Source organism: Notothenia coriiceps, unplaced genomic scaffold (assembly GCF_000735185.1).
Source record: "Notothenia coriiceps isolate Sejong01 unplaced genomic scaffold, NC01 NC01_scaffold00001460, whole genome shotgun sequence".
NCBI lineage: Eukaryota > Metazoa > Chordata > Actinopteri > Perciformes > Nototheniidae > Notothenia > Notothenia coriiceps.
The window spans coordinates 332,521-357,619 of record NW_011334161.1 but is presented as its reverse complement, the minus strand read 5'-3'; the positions used below and the strand labels follow the sequence as shown (position 1 = coordinate 357,619).

Below are 25,099 nucleotides of genomic sequence, written 5' to 3'. Positions count from 1 at the left end.
AAGGCAAGTGTGAAGACGTTAAACAGGTGATAATTTCTTTTGAATATCTACCGTAATTTTTGGACTATAAGCCGCGCCTTTTTTCCCATTTTTCGACGCTGCGGCTTATATAACGGTGCGGCTAATCTATGGATTTCTACAGCTAACGGCCACTAGGGGACCTCCTAAATCTATGGATTTTACAGGTTACAGTCCACCACCTTTAACTCTATGGGCTCTCTGGCCGGTCCGCGCCCCCCACCTTTAAGCGGCGGGCTGCAGCGGGCTCCAGCAGGAAAAGCTGGAGGCCGGAAAAGAGTGAGACAGGTAGCGTGCAAAAGTAAAAGTGGAACCGAGAGTGGTACGAGAGACAGAACGAGAGCAAGACAGACAGACATTACGAGAGCGAGACAGTGTGTCCCCGTACCACTGGTTGAAAACCACTGCTGTAGATCACTGCCGGTACGTGCGCTGGGAGCGCACCGTTTAAGTTTGAAAGTTGAAAAGTTTGTGTGTCTGAAACGCTATGTGATACAGTACAGTTTACACAGCACAGTACATGTTCTGTAGCTACTATTGCACTAAATGCTAACACTTGAATACGTTATGCAAATATGCAACTGGTTTGTTGAAATGTTAATAAATGGGAGTTTCCTCAAACAGCCATCTCTTTCCCGACAATCCCCTCTGAGCACGAACCCTTACATATGGTAATTAAACATTAAAACACCTGCGGCTTATATTCCAGTGCGGCTTATATATGTACACATCATTCAATTTAGCTGCTGCGGCTTATATTCAGGTGCGCCTTATAGTCCGAAAATTACGGTAATTCATTTTACAATATGGTTTTTTCTACAAAAAAGGTAAGCAGGGAGAGCAGTGTGTTACCTGTCTGAGATAGAGGAAGAAGCTGGAGTACTGGCCGGCCTCAGGGAGGTAGGAGAGAAACACTGTGATACAGATGAGGAGCACTGTGGGGTCCTGGCCCACCTTACGCAGAGACTGAGCAAGAGAACAGCACGAAGGATTAGGCTTCATTTCAAACATGAGCAATGTTAGTGCAAGGACTGTGGAATCTGTCCCCAAGCACTTACATTGGATTATAACATATATTTGAATGGCCAGTATCACAGGTAGAACTACCAAAGCAATCAACATGGGTTTCATATTCTGTGAAACTCCTATTTTAAAAAGAGAAACTGAACACCCCATGGATACCTTTCATTTCAACCCTTTCCTGTATAACACATGTATAATCCAGAAGCCCCTTAATCTGGTTTTCTTCATCAAAATATACATTTAGGCAGCAACAAACCCAAATTATAAAATAATAACTCATCCCTAAAGCTACAGCATTAGTCAAATGTATTCATTACAAAAAGCAATCTGGTTATGCATCTTTGTGTTGCTATGCAGGAATGAATGATTGAATAAAATAATTGTTCTTTTTTTCTCATTAAAATAATTGTGTTTCTGCAAGAGTTTGTTCCCAGCATGATTTGCTACAACTAATAACATTAATGATGTAAGTAAGCTTCCATTGAATAAATTAACCATACATTATTATCCCACTTTATTCCAAGAAATACTAAGAGCTGATAAAACAAACTGCAATAAACTGCTGGTCCTTTATTTTTGATTAACCCATGTGTTACAATGGGCCATGTACATGTACTCACAGCGAAGGGGTCTGCCTGCTCCCAGGAGATGGGCGCCCCCCACGATGCTGGCCTCATCTTCTCCGGCAGAGACTCCGGCACGGCCACCAGGATGAAGCAGATATCGAGCAGAGCGACGGCCGTGGCCAGGATCACCACCAAGGTGTCGCCGTATTTAACGGACAGGTAGGCTCCGATGGCCGGGCTGGTGACCAGGGAGGCTGCAAGGTAGCCGAAACCTGGAGGGGGAGGGGGGGGGAGCTCACGGTGAGACAAACAGGAAGTGATGGATTCGTCTTGACAGGCTGTTGTCTTTGAGGACTCTTGGCTTAAGGACTCAAAACAGACACGGGCATGATTCTGTCATGATAACTGCCTCCTAATCATTTCTGAGATGTTTACGTCGATTTGGATAGTTTTCATCTGTATGTAAGTATGATGGCTGTGCCCAGTCAAAGGATGGTTTTCCTCTCCAGTATGATGAAGTATTTTCACACAGACCCAATAATGTGGTAGGGCTCCTCAATTAATCGTATTTTAATCGCGATTACGATTATGGCTTGCAGCGATTATCTTTTTATTATTACTTTTTTTTTAATATATCATTATTTATTTTTTTGGTTTTTCTGTTGAATTATACTTAAATTTCAGGTAATCAACTGTTAAAAACATACTGTTCAAATTTTTCTCCAATAAATGGATGTTTTCAAAGTCAATGAATAATCGCATTTAATAATCGCAATTACAATTATTGACCCAAATAATCGAGATTATGATTTTTGCCGTAATCGAGCAGCCCTACAATGTGGTGCTCTATAAGCTCTGCAAATTGGAAATGGTTTATAACAGCAGTATTTATATGCAGGAATATAGAATTCTAGAGAGCGTTGTCAATTATTTTGAGCTTCTTAACGTTTCTTCACGCGCCGGTCTAAAGTATGCACAGCTGCTGTTAGGGTGACGTACTTTACCCCATGCGTCATCCAGCGTTGTTATTCAGCTGCATATTACTCCAGTGAATGAAATAAGTGATCAGATATTTCCATTTCATAATCATTTTAAGCTTTAGGTAAAGTCATTAAAATCTTGATTTCTCAGTTCATGGAAATGTTTGTTGAATAATACATCCGGTAATAATTTATGAGATTAAGGGCCTAATCAAAATAACTATTTTTGTCTTCAGCAATCTTGAGGTACAGTCATAAATACTACTTTATATAACAATTTGAAACGGACCCTATTTTGTTCTCCTTACCAAACCGTATGCTGTGCTCCTCTCATGCTCCTGCGTGATATCGGCCACGTAGGCAAAGATCACAGAGAAGGTGACTGCGAACACTCCGGACATGGAGATGACTGCAAAGTACCACCTGAAAGAGGAAAGGAGATTCCATTATCAATATAGAAACAAACACAAATGATACAATGCAACCTTATAGTTAATGAATAATCTTTGGAGCTTTAATGTATTCACTGTTAGAGTGGTCTGCGTTTTGCACTCACCATGGGCTGATCTTCATCAGTGGAATGGGTGCACACGTGAAGAACACCGTTAGCAGCAAGAAGGATTTGCGTCCCCATACGTCTGAAAGCGCTCCGATCAGTGGCGCACTCAGAAATGATAATAGACCCTGCAGAGGATGGAGAGAGGAGGATGGGGGAGGACACGGGGGGGAGAGAGGGAGGTAAATGTATCAGAAAAGTGCTGTTAATGGATAACTTGAGTAAAGCTACCACTTGTAGACTAACAGGGACGCTGATTCGAGTTCATGAACATACTCAGCGCAATGTAACAAAACATATCTATAACCTAGATCTTGTGGCTAGCTCGAGCGGAAAATCAACATCAGCGACACATGTGAAGCTCTAGCTGCAGTTTGTCCTTCACTGACATTGAAGCTACCAGTGTCTCCTGTTGGACAAATAAAGAGCCTTTTATGTGGACTTTGATATTTTGTGTCACCAAGAAATTGTAGTTAGTAGTCTGCAATAAGAAATCGGATACATTGATATATGGACGGACAACAGATTGCCATTATAGTTATGTTTTGGTCACTAATATATGTGTCCTCTTAATTCTGCTTGTTCACAGTGTTTCTTCCTCAGAGAATCTCTTTATTTCATCCATGTGATCACAAGAAAAAAGCCCAGAAATAAATTACAAGCGTGTACTCTCCAACTATGTTTGGACACACGCTCCCTAAATAAAGATCATTAAGGTTCACTCGGGGCCCATCGCTGTGTGTGCTCTCGTTTGCTGCTCGGTCTCCAGCTGGGGAGCGGCTGCCGTTACTGGACAGCTCGCAGGTGTTAACATGTAACTGCGTTTGTTGTCGAGCAGGGTGTCGCCGAACAAGAGCACACACGCTCAGCTAATCATCCAAGGGCAAATAAAAGCAAGATCAACACGCTGAAGAAGAATGTTATTTAACAGCAAGAGCAGTAGTACAAACTGTCAAGAGGTTTAGAGAAGGCCAGAATGATGCTATTAATTATTAACTGAAAAACCCCACAGTGAACACAAATGTAGTCATAGCACAAGGATACAGCTTGGTATTAGGATGTTGTAATAGTAGTAGTAAGTTGCCAACATGCACACAGGAATGTGTTTTTGCATCATGGTTTGTCACCACGGAATATTGTGTTTGTGTGTGCTGTTGTCTTACCTTGACACCATGGATGAGCCCATTCATCAGGAATGTGTGTTGTGGGAATGTCTGGTGTAATACCTGAAAACCAAAACACAGATAACGCAACATGAAACCAATTGATGCAAACAGTCTGCATCACATTTTAAACAAGGGATTTTGTACTTTGTAGAGTTAACTAGTAAGCATAAAAAGTGTGAAAATCAAACAAAAGCGATGGACCATTAATTCACTCATTGAGGCCGAGGGCATTAAAGTAGACGCTGCAACAAAAACTGTAAAAGGAATCATATTTTCCATTATTATACAGGCCTAGATGGAACATACATATCGTATATTTGATGTGTTTTCTGAAACGTTCCACAGGGACATGACACACATAATCCTTAAACTGGTTGAGTTGGTTTTATTCTGTCATCAAATAAAACCTTTAAAACATGATTTATTCATTGGGAAACCATATAATAAGCAAAACAAACACTGACATGCAGATCAACTTAAACTGTTCAAAGCATATAAAACAATTGTGTATTTACTGAACATTTAATACATTCTCTTTTGTTTCCTTTATATAAAAAGCCTTTAAAACTATAAAATAAAATATATCAGGCCCCACCAAGTGAATTTAGCAAATTTAAAACCAAAAGAAACATTTTCATTTTGCATATTATTTTCTGTCTTTGGTTGGTAGGCTCAAGACCTGTGAAACGTCCTGTGCAAAGCAATTTACACTTATACAAAAAACTAAATTCACACTATACTAATTGCACCCAGGGGTGAAAGGCTACATGCAGCAATGCAGTTCAGCAAGGACCATAATTCAGTGGTCTTGCCCGTTTCAAACTGCTGTTCCCTCTGAGAAGAACATTAATACTTTTAGTACGTACGACAATCCAAGCGTGGCCACGGACACTACAGAGCGTATTCATCTTGATATAAAGGACAGTCGGGCCATAAACTGAGGAGCTGAGTAATATGGTTAATAAAAATGATGTGCAAAATAACCTTCCTCTTTGTTCTCGTGGTATCAGATCATCTTAGAACATTTGACTTACAGTGACACCCGTTTGTTGGTGTCCAGATGACAAACTGCTCTGTGTGAGGTACTCCGAGAGTAAATACCTTTTCAAGTCTGCACAATCCTTTTGTCTGAATTGTTGGAAAATGTTTTTAATATTCTCAAAAATGTTTAAGTATGGAGTTGGGGAGGGAGGTCATATTCTGAGAAAAAAACAACTTACCGAGATTTAAAGTCAGATTAAAGAAATTAAGTAATTGCTTCACTTGCAAGTTTGAAAAATGGAGAACGGTTATATTTTTGAGCATGCTTGGTTTACTGTGCTTTCCCGCAAATAAAAATAATCCTCAAGTATTTCAGGAAAAAATAAATCAGAAACTCTGTTCCTCCAATACTGTATCATAGTTTGAATACAGAAGAGAAAGACGTGTTTAGATGGTAAAAAAATCATTGATATGTTGTTCAGTTCAAAGTCCATATGTCTGTGTGCAGCAAGCATAGAGCACAAGTGTCATTGACACTGCTGTGGGAACATGGAGCCTCGGTTTAAATGAGAACATGTGAAGAAGCTTGTGGCATGGCTAAGAATCTCCTCTGTTCCTCTGGGAGTCAGCTACCCAACACACACTGGCTGTGAAGGCTCAGTGACGGCTGTTGCTGCTGGATGCTAATGAAGCAGTGCGCTCATTGGGAGCAGTGAAGCAGACCCTCTCATCTTCAGGCACCCTCTGATTAGTCCAAAATGCAAATCCTCCCTCCACCCAGGGATCTTGAGGGCAACAAACCCCCAGTAATTAATGCTTAACAGTTACACATATAACCACCTCTTCAAACAACAGTCTGCACTGCAAAAGCCTGTCTGGTTAACATCATCTGGCAAACAGATGTCTGCCACCATTTGTTTGGGATACTAGTTTCAAACAATGGTAATTTATTTTGGTAGAAAACAAATATTTAGGCTAAGAAAGCCTTGACAGGATTTAATAAATATCGAGCTTGGGTGAAAAATGAAAAAATATGGTGCCTGAAATAGAAAAACTATTAATACACGATCCCCTGCTAGTTTGAAATAAAGCATGTCGTCACTATCAGTCACCTTAGCTCTTAGCTTACAATTAAGATCAGTTTTTAAGGAAATAATAATCCTTGTTTTTCAAAAATTGGTTGATCTTTTGGTGCCAACATTTTTCAGAAAGACAGGTGACATTTAAGAATACAAGTAATTTAAATAATGCTGTTTGAGTTGCCTGTAGCAAATACGTACACCCCACCACTCGCAGAGCACAGTGAGTGTGTGGCGTGCTTGTCGGTATCACTGCTGTGGCCTGACAACACAAACCAGTGACCCCCTGATAAGCCTTTTCAACAAAGAACTGGTGCTCAGACAATACAACTGTTTGATGCCCTTTTCATATTTCTCAGTCCAGTAGTGCTTGAATAAACATCTGCTAACAGACACGCACAAAAAACAAAACTGCGTCACACAAGGCTCATTGGATTAGGAGTTCAATCATTCATAGACACTGATGGGCCTGGTGTGATTCCAGTCAATGGAAAACTCTCTGGCTAAGTTTCTAGAGAGGAGAGGTGTAGGCGTATGAATTTATTACTGAAAGTTATGTCAGTTTACATAACATTGCCTCCATGTTAAAGTGCATTGTGTCCAGGCTTACCGTGAGCATTGGGGTGGTAAGAAGACCCCATGCAAAAAACTCCAGGAAGATGACCACCACAGCATGGTAAACACTCGGCTCACCGATTCCCTGAGGCTGGATGGAGACAGAGAGGCGCATACAATTAGAAAGATCATTAGCCGAGAAGCAACAAACATTTTTAAAAGCATCAAATTGCCTGTACACATTAACATATCAAACTTTAAACTGGAATCCATTTCAAAGCAACATCCATCTGATGACACAATACTCTGCATCAGCCGATCTGTAGGACTGCCCACAGTTAGGAAATAGTGAGTACGATTATGAGAAATATTTTTTCACTCTGAAACTGGAGGATGTGTACACAGAGGAAGTTTTGACTTCGTCAATAAACTGCTGAATCTTAACTTAAAGAAGCCACCACATCATATCACAATTACTGCGAGTTGTTTTATTTGTCAATTTAAACACAAATCTTAATTTTCTTCATTTCACTATTTCATGGCAAGATTAATTCAAAAGCATTCGATCACTGTGGCTCAATTAATTAAGTCATACATACTGTAAACTAAATTAATGTAAGACATTGGGCTCAACCATTTACATGACGTGTAATTTTAGATAAATTGCCTTACTATAATTGAGACTATGATGACAATTGAATTTTATTGAGTAAAATTAGATTACATGTATACTGTATAGGTTAAAGTGGCATCAGATTGAATAGCATGTTTACTGGCAAACACAACAATATTCATTCAAATAAATGTTTAACCCTTCAGCATTCAAAGAAAATGTCACAGGTACAAAGCAAAGTATTTAATCCAACAAGTAAACTATTATGTGCTTTTGTTTACTCGGTAACTCCTAATACAAACATATCTATTTAATGAGCAAAAACACATTCTTTTAACTTTCATTCAAATGCAATACCTAGTGATTAGTGAAGTAGACACTTCACCACGGCACAGTAAAATCTATACAAGTCTGTGAGGGGAAGACAAAGTGCGGTGAAAAGTGAGCGTGGAAGCAGGATCTTTGGCAGGAAACAAAGCGAGGTGTGATCATTTTGTGACAGTCAAAGTAGGCCAGGTCCAACTTTACAAAGACTCTAGTTGCTAGTTTACTCGCTCATGTGGTTTGCCATTTCCCTATGTGGGGAGAGTAAAAGTATCGAGAAGTAAACGCCTACAGAGTTTGACTGCTGGACTAGCAGTAAATTAGAAAGAACCCCGGCTTTTTATTTAACAACACTTGCTAACCTGAAACTGTTGTATTATAATGATTTCAGTTGCAACATCCATATTATGGATGTTGCAACTGAAATCCCAGCCAGGCTGCATCTTTAGAGATCACATTTTGCTATTGACACCAATGCAACTAAGCCATATTAGATTGGTTGCTGAAAGTGAAATATTAACAGCTGAGTGGACAGACTTTGCTGCAGGAGTAAAGAAATAACTGTAATTTAAACTGAAGACCTAATTGGAACAGCGCCACATCATGTCAGGTGTTCAGACAGAAGGTTGTCATCATGAATACAGGCCCATTACAAAAAGGGAAAAACAACCGTTTTTGTTCTCTTAATTACAATTACAAGTCTGTGTGTCTTCATTTGGACACCCAGCTTGTTTGGCACAGGTTTTCATCTGATTATATAACCAGCACTGATGCCTCACTGTTTTCTTTATAACAATTCTATCATACTCACTTTTCTTTGCCAACTGTCTCATTTGGGACAATCATCACTCCACCACCTAGTATTGGTTCACTGATCCTAAATTGCTTTTATTTTGGTATGTCTATTAAAGAGGTTTGATGCTCCCAGGTAAGGGCATCTTATCACAGGTCACTATAGTAGGACTTGTTCCGACCTTGAATACAGGTGTCAATAACCCAGACAATAGGGTATAAATGTGTCATAGACAAATATCTTTAAATGATGTTTAAAGATCATTGGCACCCGATTCTAAACCCTATATGGTTATAAGCTTAGTTGCGTTGCACAGCTGTTAATACAGTGGCAATTAGTATATTTGCTTTCCTGGTATGTTGACTTAAACGGTATGTTTGCTTGTTTTTAAACAAACACTACCAACCCTATCTAGCCTTCGTAAACGAACAAACCTAAAGATATCCAACAAGTTAGCTTACTTTGTTTCTTAAACCATTTGCTAGGTAATACATTAAGTATTTTAAACCCTTTATTTAATTAACCGTTGTTTACAACAGGACAAAAACACCCCACATAATACACACATATGCTAGTGAGCTAATTTTAACCTAGCCCCAGTTTAGTGATGCACTGTCACGCATAATTCCACAATATTTGAACAAATGAGAGAAACCGTTAAGCATTAAATAGATAGTTTAAAGTAAGGTATCAAATATACTTTGGGCAGCAGAATTACTGTGAAAACCTCAAGAAAAACAGCTAACGTTAATATGAGCTAGCCTGCGTTACCTGAGCTGACGTGTAAACGAAGGCCGCTTACATTAGCCAATGGTAGCACACAGCTAGCTGCGTTAGCTAGGCGGACCCAGCTAACGGTTAACATTATCCGCTGGGACAAACCACCAAAGACACAAAGCCGTAAACAAAAGCCGCACCACTGTTTTTCTTGATATAAACATGGGCTACTAACTTATTCATAGGACAATAGTAAGATTAGCTCCGTGGCAAACTGGTTCAACGAAGATAAATAAATATTTAACTCACACTTCCTCCATCTTTTATTATAATTTTCTTTGCAAGAAGAATGCTGCGGTTCACCCGCTTTTTCTTCTTTTTCTCCCCCGTCATTGTTAACTTATGTCCATTCTTGGTGTCAGAGTGTCATCGTTGCAACTATCGAAACTAAAATAATATACTGATTTCGGCTACAAAGCTCATAACACATCGGCGGTTGGCTCCAGGAGACAGCTAGCAGTGAGCTAACTGATGATTCCTCCACCTCACTTCAACCTCTCTTCCTGTACTAAATGTTGACCCGCCCTTCCAGGGCAACACCGCTCAGCGATTAGCTGTCTGATAAACGACCAGTTCAACCAGTTCGTCTGATTGGTTGAGAACAACGTTTGTGCTATTGATCCTCAAATGGTGATTGGTGAACGCCACACCGCGGTTCTGTGTAGAAAGAGGAACTCCCTTATGAGTGGTTGTGTTTATAAGGAAAGTGTACAAGATGTTCAGCTACATCCACATCCTTCAGTTCCTCCTTTCTTACACTCATTTTCAAATGTGTCTTTAAGTCTTTGTTTAGACATAGAAAGACATTCATAAATATACTTGTATGTTACTTACCTTACCACCAGCGTCTTATTATCACAAAGCCCCTATATTTAAACAACATTCAGGTCTAGAAACATTTATCAAGAGCAGCCGGGTCTGCTAGAAATCTAAATTTGGCCGAGAATGGTCTGCAATAGGTGTCATTTTTAATCATGATCTCATTGACACAATGAAAAACTTTCCTCACATGAACACTTATTAAAATGGTAAACATTTCATGTACTTTTTTACAATATGCAATATGTTCTTAATAGACATGTCATTGTCAAAGCTGCAGTATTGGTTGAAATGATTGGTTTTACAGCAGTAGACATTTGAAAAAGGTCAGTTTATTCATGTGGCAAAAGACGATTTCTGAGGATGCTCACCCAAATACGAATGATTCCTAACCCCTTATAAATGTACAGGCATGCATATTTATTTAAAAAACCTATATGTATTGACAAAATGTTTACTTGGTGAAACTGCACAGTGACAGGTTAGTATTTTTCAGTCAGTCTTAAAGGCAGGAATATGGCCATTTGCCTTACAAGTGTATTGAATGAGTCAGTCGCAGCAGTCGATACCACAGGAATATTAAAAGCAGAAAAACACAACTGAAACATTTCATATGCACGACCATGCATTAAGAGCGAGCCCAAAATGCAATGGTTCTGTGTCTGTACAATAGAGAACCACTCTGATTCTCCTATGCACATTTTTGGTACACTTTTCTACCCACAAACACCATAACGTCCTATTATTTGCAACAGTGGATGAGCTCAAAATAATGTCCATTAGTAAAGGAGAACCTTGTGTTCTCAAATGCTCCTGATCCCTAGCTGGTCTCACATTGTTACATAAGTACTTACCTTTTTATATTAAATGTAAAACTGTACAATTCTGAGATATGTTTAAAATCACACACAGTGTATTGTATATAAAGAGGCCAAGTCCTCATTGCAATTGGATCTTCTCCAGACATTCCGTACATCTCGCATTAAATACATTTAAATTCTCAAGGCACTTTGTTTCCATAGCAGCATTGACACATGGAAAAGTCTATAAAACAAAGTGCACAGTTTTTTTTTTTCCAAGAAAAATCCAGTCTTCTATTAACACACCTGGAGCATATTCTTATTATGTTAACTTGTGGTGTTATTCACAGGTGGGATCTTCTTCATCATCGTCGATGTAAGGGATGTCCAGGTCGTCATAGCTCCCTTTGAAAGACTTGCTAATGATTTGCGGCTTGTCGTCGGGGGAGGGGCTATCTGGGCTGGGCAGGAAGCACATGGATTTTGTAACATCTGTCTTTTTTCCTGGTGTGAACCCTCCCCACGCATTACCTGTCTGAGCCATCAGACTTCTCACTCTCTGCGCCAGGTCAGCAGGTTTAGGCGGGCAGTTGGGTTTCTGGGTTTTTGATCGCATGGTCACCTTGGCTGGTTATAGAAACAGATGAGCAAACTTGTTTAGTACTTTAATATTAAATTAACAATAAACATAAGAGACTTGATGTATATGGAACCAGTCAAAAACGGCGAATGATCTGTGTGGTTACAGAGGATATGAAGCTATAGTAGTTTGCTAGAGTTGCTGCACAATTTAAAAAAAACATATGGAAAGTTTAATTTAATTTTTTAAAAGACGTAGATAGAGAAAATGTAATGCCACGTTCAAAACAAAACAAATGCACATTAGGGCTGAGCATTAAAATCAACTTGACCAAATTAATGAGGATATTTATAAAGGATAATAAGGATCTTTACCTGTATGTTTTTGTATATCCATTCAACAATATATATTGAATCTCATAGAGAAAACAAAGGAAATGTTTTTATTGCAATTACAAGTTAAAGTATATCAATATTGCATGCCCTTAGGTGGTGCAGCAGGGATTCCAACATTGCACCGCGAAAATAAAACACAGGATCACAAAACTTTAACCTGGCTCGACCTATGATAGACCACCACTCAATGCCATCTACAAAGATACTGTGATGGCCAATCAACTAAGTGTAAGCACACATTCCTGGAAGAATACTTGAACAGTATATTTCTATTGTTACCTAATAATTGTTGTGATTTAATATACAACTGTTGCTGCCATGATGAATATGTTCTATTTAAGAATACCTCACCCTTTATACACAGGCAGAACACTGTCATGAGGACATTATCTATTATACCATGTATCATTGTGGGGAGATACACAAACGCTTTTATTTAATATGACGTTTATGAAATTGTCTCCTTAAACCCAGAAGAAGGTGAAAGTACCGTACCTCCCTACTGACCTTCCGAGTCTAGGCTGCCCAGACGGTCCTCTAGACTCTCTGAGCTCATTGATGAAGATGATGAGTCCATGTTGTCGTCAGAGTTATCCTGCTCAAGGTCAGGTAACCTGCAAGCCAAGTCCACCCTGAAGACAACAAAACAATACATCATTATTAATGAAATGCATTGCACACAAAGCATTCAACTCAATGAAAAAAAGTAAAGCTCACTTTTCTTGTTTGATGGACTTGATCCTATCAATGAGGGTCCTCTCCGTTTCATCCGAAGGCCTATGATCGGGAACATCCAGCTGTGGAGGCTTTTCAACAACCTGAACAAAGATCAGAGGAGCTGGAGTAAGATGGGTGCACGTTTATAGATCGAGATAATTTATTCAAAGTTTAGTTTAAGAGTAATTTTTAGCTGCCCTTTGTTTAAATTTGATATGAATCAAACTTAGGTGACAGTGGTGTGTGGAACAAAATCAATATAAAGGAAGAAGTTCATTTGTTTAATGTTACCTTTAATTAAAGGTGGGGTAGGTAAGTTTGAGAAACCGGCTCGAGAAACAATTTTTGTTATATTCCATGGAATGCTCTTAACATCCCGATAGCAATGAATATCTGAAGTGCTTTGACAATAAATCCATTAAAAAATGTCATCTGTGGAAGCCGTAGTTCTGTAAAAAGCACGACCAATCATCTGAGCCGGCCCGGCTAAAGTAACTGGATGGCCTACCTGCCTGTCAGCCTTCCATCTGTGCACAAACTTATCTCGTGCCCTCATTGGTCATGTGCGCGTTCGTGTGTCTTAGAGGAGGGGCTCTGTAAGGAAGTGGCAGATTTCTTCCGGCTGTGTATTTTCAAATTCTAGCGCACTCGAGCTGGTTTCTCCAAAACGACCTACCCCACCTTTAATACTAATTTAATAATAAGTACTGGTAGATGCAATTTCAATGTTTTTGTTTGAGTTGGTATAACTTTTCCTGTGGCATGGTCTGTGCTGTCTTGATGCAACTTTTAAATATAATAGCTGGACTGACAACTAACTAGATTGAATTGACTTTCTGAGAGACCACATGTTTCATGATGCATCTTCCTTTGGTCTTTAGTTTTCTCTCACCGTGTTTTGTCTCCTCAGTTTGAGCTGATTGACAGCCACTGCCTCTGCGTATTCCAGCTGCTGGATATTCTGCATCTTCTCATTGTATCGTCTGAGCTGCTCCGAGATCAGGATCTCCACACACCTGCAGGAAACAAGGTCAGAGAGAAGAAGTCCTCCATGTAAACAACGTTCATCTCTAGAAATACATGCAGTAAAGCTAATGCAACAAAAGCACACCCGATATTTTGAAAAGATACATAAAACAATTAATATGGGAGTGTGCAGAATGACTCACGTTGTAGTCTTGGCCACATCCTTCATAGCCAGAAATGGGTCGTCAACATCAGGTGAGCGCAGGATGCAGGGAGCAAACACAATAGCAAGAGAGCTTGTTGACATCTTATTTTCTTCCTCTTTCGCAACCCTAAAAAGACACACAGATAAAAGGTCTCACTCGTGTCATTACTACACATAAACATATCATCAACTCATATTGTATTATTAAAACAATGAATGAACCATTTTTTTAAATGTATATTAACACAATTCTTGTCTTTTTGAGATATAGTTTTCTGTCTTGTTTATTTATTTTTGTTTTACTATAGCACATTCCATAGTAAAACAAATGTATAAATGTGGCAGGATGAATGAATCAAGTGAGGAAACTGTAATGTACCTTATGTAGAGTTTGTCCTACCTGACAAGGTGAAAGATGAGCCGCTCTAACGTGTTGTAGTTAGCAGGAGGAAGTTCATCAATCTTTTGGTAAACAGCCCTTATTCTCTCAGCTTTCTCCGGCAGCTCTGAGGGCAAAAAAACATGGATATCAATAACATTCAAAAATCTACCAGAGTCAAGGTCCCAAACAAGGATTTACAATCATTTACATCAAGATAATCACAAGCAGAGCTGAACTACTTCTCATGTATCGATGAATTGAAAGAATTGACTTTGTTAATTAATCAATTGTTAAGGCAATTTTTTAAAGGAAAAGTTAAAAGAAGGCACTAGTTGCGGACTTACCGATGTATGTACAGTTTGTTTTTGTTTTCAACTTAGTTTTATTTCAGTTTCAGTTTCATTATACAAAAACAGTTTTTTTTTAGGCTGTTTTGTATCATTTAAATATTCACTCACCCACGGCATGCAGAAAGTCGTTGTAGAGGGAAAAGGTCATGAGGGGGTCCGGCAGCTCTCTGAGCCAACGTTTCAGTAGACCTGTGATGGTGTGGATCGGGTAGTTGTCTAAATTTGGCCCCTCCGGATCTGAAACCAGACAAAGCACACAGGTGAAACACACCAAAACATTTAATAGTGATTCTACCATCACATTTTTAGAAGTACAGTACTTAAAGTTCATCTTTTCTTTTTTAATATATTCCCTTTTAAATCGATCAAAACTTGATTTAGTCTTTAAAGTGCTAAAAAACCTAATATAACTTTTAAGGTCGTTACAAGGGCGACATTATCATTTTCCAAATATTTTTAAAAACCCAGCTATCATAGGTTCTAAGCTATAATTATTCTTGATTTGAACATGAGCACAAAATGCAATTTAACAGAGAAGATAAGACGAAGAAAGACAGACAATAAGATAATTGAGATATTATAGAAAATAAAATCAAATACATATCATATAAAATCATGTTAAGTGTCTCTATGGCAGATAGAGAACATCTCTCCAACTGCAATTATTTATTTGCCTTCATAGTTTATGGCTATTGCCGCTGCACACCAACTATGCAGATTAATAACACCAGTAACCTCATGTAAAGTGGATCTCCAAAACTGAAGTAAAGAGTTTCAGCTGGTGTGTAAAGAATGTATTACCAGTCTCTAAAATCTGGTGGAGCTCCCTCGCTCGGCATGCAGAGCCCGACTTGCGGTAAATGCCCTCGGTGTAGAGGCCGTTCAGCTCAATGTGCATCAGAAGCAACTCCACCACTTTGGGCACAGGGTTAGTTTTATTGGTGAGGACACACACCTGCACCCCAAAGTGAAGGGAGCCTGGCACGCTGTCATCCTATCACAAGACAAGACAAGAGGGGTGTTCATTTGCAGGGAGTTATGGGCAGAGTTTGAGCAATCAATGTGAGTTATTTAGACATAATGGTAGTAGTATTGAAACATGTCAGTTCCTACCTGCCTAGCACATCGTGTCGAGCAATCTGTGATGATTTTATCCAGACATTTCTTGTGACATATTAACTTGCAAGCTAAAAAAAGGAAAAAAATTGATTTAATTGTGTTACTCTCGTATTGGCAAAGAAAATGCTGTTACATTTTGTGTTGCTGCAGGTCTTTGAACTCACCACTGCACATGTAGGCTTTCTCCATTCCCCAGATGTAGGAGCCACACAGGTCACATGACTGCATGATATTCACCTGGTATGTGCTGAACAAGTGATCCAGAGGACTCTTCGGCTGTAAAGACAGGAAGTACATACAATAATTTGCCTGGATGTATAAATGCAGAAACATCACAATGCAGGTTTAGATGCTCAACTTACACATTTATCCTTTTTTCTCCTCTTCTTTGCCGTCTTGTTGGCCTGAGAGAAACCAGAATTGAGATATACGAGTGGGTCAATGGAAGGTTTACACTCACAAAGTAGTTAAGATATTGAAAGTCTCTAATTCACCTTGGCTGGCTCAGAATCCGCTCGTTTCAGCTCGCCCCTAATGAAGCCGTCCAGCACAGACTGAAACAGGTTGACCACCAGCGAGGCCTCTTCCTTCTTCTGTATCCCTGCTAGTGTTTTCACTTTGTTTTGGAAGCCCTTCATCAGATATTTGTAGCCGATTTGAGGCTTCTGTTGATAACAAAAGGTTTTTAGTTTGCAGACTTATAATAAGCAACAGCTAAATAAATTTCAATCGATTTTAACACCAAGTTAAGTCAACAACTATAACGAACGTTCCTGCAATGATCAAGAAACATACTATCCCTTACTTTCTTACAGCTAGATGAAACATTATATTGTACCGAGGGGGAGGCTGGCCTGACCTGCATAGAGTACATCCCTTTGATGGTCTCTCTGAACTCCATGGTGGCTGTGAGGAAGAGGCTCTCTGTAAGCGACAGATCTTTTGTCCTACTTTGCAGCTCATTCACCTGAGGACAAAGACAAGGAACATGTGGAACACAGGATTAAGGATAGAGAGGGGTATTATACAAAACAAAGTAAAGTGATGTGCTTTCACCAGGGTAGAGTTATTTTCCAAACTCTAGATGTCCCTTAGAAATTTGACCCCAAAAACTTAGACATCTGTAGAACAACTAAAAAAATGCACTAGATAAAAGATGATTAAATCTATCTATGTACAACTACTAGGGCCCACAAAGATCACAGAACTCTTCCAAGGCTAGATTTGTCTCGCTATGTTAATGAAAGTGAAAAATAATTTGTGTATCTGTGCCGTGATTTGGATCCAATCCAAAATTGTGTTGGGTTTTCCTCTGCACTTGTTACACCCTCCCACCAATTTTGTATGAAAACCGTGCAAGTAGTTTTGCCAAGTGCTAGAAATAAAACATGAATAAGCTGATAATTGGGCTTCAGATTTCCCCTCTTCAGGTCTCGTTCTCACCTGATTTCCGAGGAATTCATCCAGGTTTCGCAGCTCTTTTGGGTCGGTGATCTCCCGATCCAGAGCGGTGTTGGACTGCAGCGCCCGCGTGGCCCGGCTGATTTTAATGGTCGGGTTTCGAGCGATCTTCTCACTGCTCTGGTTTGGCCTTTGGTAGGGATGAGGGGTGTAGCTGGACAAGGGGACTGCAGTCAGAAGAGGGAGATGTGTTATTATTAGTCTGACATGACAAATACAAGTTTAAACTTTATATCTACTGGATAGGATACATAGAGCCTCTTTATTTCACACATATTACTGATCAGCATAACCTCCAGATGGCAGTGAAGAGTAGAACATTACCAGAAATATTGTTCACATTACTTTCTACACTCCCTTCTGCTGCCTATTTTGAAGTATTAAACTGTATGTGTACATAAAAGATATCTGCAATTTATAAATAGCTACAGATCGCCACTTTGCTACTACTTTACCTCCTATATCTGAGTCGTTGCCCGAGGGATATTTAGGAGCCCGCTTCTTCAGGAATCTACTGAGAAACCAAATCCTGCAGAACAGACAGCAAAATATATATATTTTAAGTAACAGGGCTTGTCACCGGTACTTGATACCTTTAAGGTATCGACAAAAAGGACCCAGTACCAAGCATTGACATTTCTTCCTTTGAACTGTATTTTCTGTACGCAGATATTGGGAAAAGACATTGGCGAGTATTTGCTTGCAGCCAATCACAGCAATTGGTTTGAAGTGGAGTGTAATTGGCTCACTTAAATCCAATAAATAAAAAAGTTATCCATCAAATTACTTTATTGGTATAGCTATCACTTTAGGGGAACCAATATTGGTATTTTTAAACAATACACAACCCTATTAAGTAATGAAAAAACAATATAAAAGCTTAAAACAAAAAACAACAACACCTTTAAACATTTCCTTTGAACTGGGTGTAGTTTTACCTCTCAGGAGTTGTGAGCTGTGATTGGTTGGATTCCTGTTGCTCTGAGTCCTCGTTGCTGCTCCTGGCAGGAAGACTGAATCTTACCCCATCATTTTCTGACAATATCTGCAACAGTATCAACACAGGTAATTATGCCGGAGTATATAACCTGCGAACAAAGAACTAAAACCAACAAATACTTCATAAAAAAAGTCCCAGGAACCCGAAATTGTTTGTCCAAGTTGATGCTGTTTCACCACCACATCGCCCAAAAGCAGCTGTACCATCACCAAGCCAGGCCCCTTAAACATCACCATTTTTAACGCATAGCTGCCTTTATTCCTGCCACCAGCTGAGCTTCGACCTTTTTTGCCATAATTAGTTTGAGTTAAGTTAGTTCATCGGTAACATTGTGTCAGTGTGTTAAAACATTCATTATTTACACATTCAACTTATTTTGAATACTATTCCATCATTTATCCGTTCATTATTAAATGGTTTAAGCTTTAACACAATTTGTATGTTTTTGTTCATACAGTTACAGTTTAACAGGTAAATATGATAAAGGTAAGTCTGTGACTCGATACATTATTTGACAAAGATGGAATAGTGTTATATCACCCATCACCTCATAATGAATGTGAGGTAAGTTGTATTGTACTCCTGTAATGTTAACATAATAAACAAAAACCATCAATAAGCTAAATAATTCAAAGTGAATTTTAAAGTCACAATAATTGTCTTAATGTTCAAGTCACATAAAAGCAGTTTTGTGGTGACTGTACCTGCGGACCTACATTTGTTAAAGGGACAAAAAAGATCATAAATGAGCTTTCGTAAATCTACGGAGAGATTTCCTTTTAGTTTTTCAGAAGAAACAGCTCATTTCTTTTTTTCCTGGGCTGCAGAGCAGAAAGGAGAAGTCCCAAGCAACGCCTGCATGCAGAGGGTTGTCTTGTTGCGTTAAAATGTCCGTTTGGTCGGTACCTTGACCTTGGTTTTTGAGGGCCAGACATCCACGCTACTGGCCGAGTTCTTCATTGTGGGCAGAAAGGGGCTCATGGGGGGCAGCGGATAGCTCCAGTACTCGCTCTCCTTGGAGCTCCCAAAGTTAAGCATCATAACGCTGCGGGCATTGGCTAAGCGCCGCTTGCGTTTGGGCTGCTTGCGGAGACGCACGCTGACCTAATTGAGCCAGGAGAGGTGATGAGTGGGAGGCCTTTTTTTTATAATCATGCGTAAGGAGCCTCCATTTGTGCGTTTATGAGCTTACAGCACACATACTGTACTGTAACTACAGTACTTTGAAAAGCCAGTGCCAACCTGTATTTTTGTACAAGACACTCACAACAACAAACATTACATAACATTTAATGTTGTAGTGTTTTTTATATAATATAATAACATATCTCAAATGTTTACCTCCTTGGTAGAAGGTGAGCTATCCGAGCCTGATGTGCTGATCCTGGACAGTTCATCTACAGACATGGACTTCCCTTTGCTCCTGTGTTAAAGAATGATATAGACACACTTCATGACCCTTGTGGGACTAAAACGTTAAAGACCTTAAAGACCATCAAGATATACATTTAGAGAAAGCATTGCCATGTCTATATGTCTATCTAATTATGAGAGAAACAATAAATACTAACATAAAAAAAGACCTTGTTGTGCAATATTAATTGACGATTTGAAGTTAAATGTGTGTCTTTATTCAAAAAGGATCATGCATACAAATACAATACTTAAAGAAGGATGAGAAGCTTTAAGCTATTTTCGATCTGTTCCAATAGTTTATGATACTTACCGAAACTCATCTTTCCGCCGCACTTCTGGACTTGATTCATCCGTGTGTTCGCCCTCGCTCTTTCTTTCCCTCCACTGTTCTGCCTTTTTCTTGATGCCCCCCATATCTTTGTAGCGCTGGAGCGAGCTGCTCGTACTTGAGGGGCCAGAAGAGCCGTCATCACTGTCATCTTTAGTGTCCAGTGGGAGGGAGAGGGGTCTGGTGAGAGGGGGAGGCGACCCTCGGCCCTCTCGTCTCTCTCGACTCTGGGACCTGTCCTGGTTCCTGCTGGGGCTCAGCTCCACTTTCTCCTGCCTCTTTAGCTCCTTCTTCAAGCTGTTGTGTAAGGAACGTTAAATCAGGCTGGTGTCACATTAACGTTTCCATAAATGATAATGCTTTCTCATTTATTTTATTATTTACTTGAAATGATGATGAAACTGAAATGTTTTTGGAATGATACTTTGATAATCTGTCCTCCTATTCTGTGACTTTATAACCCTAAAATAAAATGAAAAAGTCCTCCGACAGAGCCCTCAGTATTACATTCATTGGAATAAACCTGTTAGTGTTGTCAACAAATATCTCTTTTAATGTATACCAATTGAACTACTGTGTAACTCTTACAATGTAAGCAGTGTAGTTTTACTTGTGTGTGTACCTGTCTCGTCCCGGTCGTTCTTCGGACGGGTTCTCATCCTCTGTCTCACCGGGTTTCTTCTTCAGGGAAATCCTCCACGCTGTCTGGATCACTGAAGCAGCCCGGTTTTGGTTCTCGTAAAACTCACGCCAGCTCCTCTGAAAAACACCAGAAATCATCAACTTTTGTCTCCTGTGTCTTTATTTGCTTTAAGACTTATATATTTTGGGCTGGAGCAGAAAAGACACAGGGACAAACTATTTAAAGGACATATTATGCTTGTTTTAAGCTTCAATGTTTGAAACCAGAGCCCAGTCTGCTTTGATTGGTTAGCTGGCCTGCTCTGTTGTGATTGGTCAATCGCTAAGAGATGCCCTGCTCTTTTGCCTACCACGTACCATGTGTTGGAGCACTATCATTTTACACTTTAAACAGTACCTGTATAATCAGAGTGGCATCTCTCTTTTGCAGGAAGTGTGACCTCATCAGACAGGCCCTGAACCAGCGCTGCAGGACGATGATGTGACGCATCACTTCTTTGTTGTGAGTGTCTTGGAGCAGTTGCCTCTCCTTCTCCTTGAGGAACACCTGGGTAGATGAATGAGAAACAAACACATTTTGAAATCACTGGGAACATTTATACATCCATGCAGCCCTGTTAGACATGGACACACCCTGTCAAATACATCTACCCACTATGATACAGAAACCATTCAAGGGGTTAAGTAACAGTTTACTGTAAGAGAGATTTTGAAAGTCATCTGTTGGATGCTTTCATTCAAAGTAAAAAGCAACAACATTAATGCAGGTACAAACAGTGCTTACGGGTGAGCTCAGTGTAAAGTAAGTTTCCAACATGGCAACATAACAAGGACTCTGTAGAGTTACTATCAGAATACATTAATGTTATCATTATCAAGAATGTTTACCTTGGTTTTTCCTATTTGATAGCTGGTCTTTTCGATCTGCATCCTCTTAAACAGCTCACTTATTTGCTCCGAAGTTGCAATCGCTCCTTTAGGAAGCAACATCCTGAACTTCCCGCCAAATTCCTGTCAACAAGAACAAAACAGTATCAGAAGTGCAACTTAACTTTCTCGTCACTGATAGGTACAGAAGTGAGTTCCTTGTCATTAAAAATTGCTTGAATATAATGTACAACATTGTGATTGTTTTTGTATTATTTGACTTTAACTTTAACTATATATTTATTTGTTGTTCTTTTCTTTTCACCATATCTGTAAAGCGTCTTTGAGCACCTGTAAAAGCAAAATAAATCTATCATTATTACAACATCATTAAGAAATGATTTCCCACCTTGAATGTGTATTTGGCGCTGTAGCCAGCCTTCTGAATGTGAACCAGCTGCAGAATGCCTGTGTACTGGAGTTGCTTTAGCACAAGCTCTTCATCAAAGTGTAGCTCCTTCTGCAAACACAAAAACAACCAAGTGATGAACAGTACATGTGTAGGACTGCATTTACACTTAGGATGATATTCCAGATTGACAGATACCTTGTCAGCGTTGGAGCGAACACAGAAAATAAAGAACGGCTCAGCGTTTTCAATTGTCTCCATCAGCTTCCCAACGGAGGCCTGTGAGATACAGAGTGGTGATTGGGTTGATGGTTAAGTTCTTATGATAGTAGATTATAAAACACAATTTGTTTCTAGAATAAAGGGAATAGTGTGGAGTTTTAAAACTATTGTATTCTCTGTACTCGTAGTACATGAGCCATCCTATGCTCAGTCCACTATGATCAAACATCAACACAGCAGGTATCTAGTGAGCCTAACATGATTTCAATATGGCCCTTAAATCACAGTTCATACAGTTTGTGATGTAATGACATTTTTTCTCCAATGTCAAATTATGTATAAAGGTTTTTAATCCATAGCTTAAAGTTTGGAGGAAATATTTCCTCTTATTTAAGGAGTAACATTTGTGTGGCTTAAAGAGATGCAAAAGTTATTATATTGTTTGCCTGCCGATTAATATTTATTCATAGTGCTTTAGTTTTATCCAAGTTCCATTCCCTACTGCTTTCATGTTCCTCACATTATGTCATGATTTGAGATTATGAAACAGAGCAGGAATATTAGTCGGCAGAGGTACAAACCTGAAACTGGGCGGCGACAGTCGGAGGTTTTGACTTGCGGTGAGGGTGGAAAATATATTTGCTGGTTCTGTCATGTGCGGTGACACCAACGATATGACGGAGGGACTTCAGATCCATGAGGTTCTGTTCAGAGACATGATAACATCTGTGAGCTTTTGATGGACCCATACATGATAGATGGATAAACACACAGAAATGCATGAAGTGAAAAATAAACAAAACAATCACAAGCATCTATGCTTTTTTTAAATTACTTTAAAAGCTAACGCTGAACTTATCGTTAAAGACTCACCTTTGGAATGAGCTGCTTCTGTCGACCGCTGCGAATTTTCCTGCAGAAAATACACACAAAGTACAGCTCGATACAATAAACAGCTTTGAAAATAATGTGTGGGAAGTCTGTTTGAACTCAAGCCCTATGCCCACTTACTTTCTTTTTTCATAATTGGCAAAGATGTCTTCGAATACATCGAGAGGATGTTCATCAGAGCGATCAAAGGAGAAATCCAGAGTCAGACTGTGGCTGAAAACATCAGAGAGAGAGATTTGAAGTTTATATTTCGTTTTTGATAAGCACATGTTTAAAGGTGTTCATTATTTGTAAGCAACGTACATTGTTCCCTCTAGGTTGTGTACTTTTAATATGTCAAATCTTTTTTAAAAACAGATCTGAATTTGAAACAAAGAAACCCTGCCTGATTCAAGAAGTATAGTCAGATTGAATGCATCTTGTTGTATCAAATATATATAAATATTTAAACGGAGACAGTCAGTGGCAGTAAAATCAATTTCCAATGCACCAGTGTAGTAAATGTACCTGGACAGCCTGTCCACAGCAGAGCTGCTCTGTTTAATCTCTCGGAGGGTTTTGCGTGTTCTGGCAGATACTGAAGAGACAAAACAGCAAGTCAGTAGATCATCAGAACATTACTCAAAGAAGAATTCAAATAACACATGAATCAAGTGGAGGACACCTGGGTCTTGGAGAAAAAGTCAGTTAAACAAACATGTTATAACTGCAAAGACAAATCTGCAGATTCTAAAATAGAAATGTGGCTCCATTTGCAACTAAAGCTACCCACGTGATTCTGCCCGCTTGCGTCCCAAGTTCTTGAAAATGGTGAGGATGCGGATGGTGGCTCGCAACACTCCCCATCTGAAAAGGGCTTCTGGACTGGACGCGACCAAGTGATGCACGAACGCCCTCTCGCTGCTCCGTAGAAGTGACACGACTTCAGGAAGCATGTGCTCTGTGTTCTTCTGCCGGAAATCCTGAAGAGCAAGAATAATCACGATCAACATGGTGTTATTCCTTTATTCCGGCTGTAGTTGCACAAAAGTGAGCTCCACATTCATGACATGTCTTCACTACTGTGAAAACAACAGGCTTCTTGTGAAGGGAGCAGCTTTAATCATTCACTTAGTTCAAACATTTCTAGGTTTTTCCCACGGTGGCTTATCTGAGAAGGCTACTGCAGACCCTCTCTCTGTCACAGTGGACACTTACTGAAATGCTTTTATATAGGGCTGCTCAATTAATCGTATTTTAATCGCGATTACGATTATGGCTTGCAACGATTACGAAAACAACGTAATCGAAATAAAACGATTATTTTTTTAATATTATTATTACTTTTTTAAATTATTTTTTTTCAATAATTTTTATTTTTTTCGTTTTTCAGTTGAATTATAATTAAAGTTCAGGGTAATCAACTGCTAAAAACATACTGTTCACATTTTTTTTCTCCAATAAATGGATATTTTCAAAGTCAATGAATAATCGCATTTAATAATCGCAATTACAATTATTGACCCAAGTAATCGAGATTATGATTTTTGCCATAATCGACCAGCCCTACTTTTATATTTACTTTGTAGTATAAAGATGTTTGCAGTGTGGGAAATAAACTCCACCTTGATTTGATATGTAACCCTCCCAGCAAAGTGTTGAATGACAAAAGTTGTATTTGAGGCGGGTTCAAAGAAGGTTTTGTCTTGATGCTGTTGCTGCAACTTGTCCAGCAGGGTTTCATCTGTGGCCTCAGGAAGGCTGAAGATAAACACAAAGAAGGACAGAATATCAATATGAACACACAGTGTGGTATGTGGGAACGATAACAAGAAGGACTTGGGTGAAAACAGTAGGTCACCAGCAATAGAAATGGTCAACTGATGAACTAGAAATGTACAAAAAAACATGCTGAAATTATGATTTAATGTAACAGAATAATGCTGTCTACCATTTTGAGCAAGTTATTACTTTATGTGTCGAGTAAAGCTAAATAAAGTATTTGAAATCCTCTTGGATCAACTGCAAATTCCTCTTCACAAAGCTGAATCATGACAAATTGACTTTTTAGAGACAATTGTTTTTGAAGTCAATTGGTACTTGAAAAGCTAGATGTATAC

At 39.2% G+C, this 25,099-nt stretch overlaps 2 protein-coding genes across 2 annotated transcripts; both read right to left on the bottom strand.

The window, feature by feature from the left end:
• Window positions 1–834: 834 nt before the first annotated feature.
• mfsd14a2 (major facilitator superfamily domain containing 14A2) lies at window positions 835–9,920 on the bottom strand. The gene is given in 7 exon segments (XM_010789710.1): window positions 835–984; window positions 1,662–1,861; window positions 2,877–3,010; window positions 3,144–3,271; window positions 4,307–4,369; window positions 6,980–7,075; window positions 9,681–9,920. Coding segments are annotated over 7 exon segments (855 nt in total). The 5' UTR covers window positions 9,765–9,920.
• Window positions 9,921–10,410: 490 nt separating this feature from the next.
• Window positions 10,411–24,737, bottom strand: myo9b (myosin IXb). The gene is made up of 30 exons (XM_010789552.1): window positions 24,605–24,737; window positions 23,773–23,962; window positions 23,508–23,577; window positions 23,121–23,213; window positions 22,983–23,022; window positions 22,691–22,813; window positions 22,086–22,166; window positions 21,888–21,998; window positions 21,500–21,622; window positions 21,009–21,158; window positions 20,592–20,728; window positions 19,952–20,266; window positions 19,567–19,648; window positions 19,132–19,329; window positions 18,164–18,270; window positions 17,681–17,754; window positions 17,208–17,392; window positions 16,624–16,731; window positions 16,259–16,429; window positions 16,127–16,168; window positions 15,929–16,040; window positions 15,759–15,832; window positions 15,447–15,639; window positions 14,754–14,882; window positions 14,314–14,419; window positions 13,912–14,040; window positions 13,635–13,758; window positions 12,743–12,843; window positions 12,533–12,657; window positions 10,411–11,677 (listed from the first exon to the last, which is right to left on the bottom strand). Exons 2-30 carry the CDS (start codon window positions 23,933–23,935, stop codon window positions 11,391–11,393), a joined length of 3,753 nt encoding a protein of 1,250 aa, XP_010787854.1. The 5' UTR covers window positions 23,936–23,962; window positions 24,605–24,737; the 3' UTR covers window positions 10,411–11,390.
• Window positions 24,738–25,099: the final 362 nt, after the last annotated feature.

Coding starts and splice junctions, on each gene's coding strand:
- myo9b (XM_010789552.1), bottom strand. CDS start 23,935: ATGCTTCCTGAAGTCGTGTCACTTCTACGGAGCAGCGAGAGGGCGTTC. Junction 16,430..16,623: donor AAGGGATGTACTCTATGCAG/GTCAGGCCAGCC, acceptor TGTTATCAACAG/AAGCCTCAAATCGGCTACAA. Junction 14,420..14,753: donor CGACTTTCTGCATGCCGTGG/GTGAGTGAATAT, acceptor TTTTGCCCTCAG/AGCTGCCGGAGAAAGCTGAG.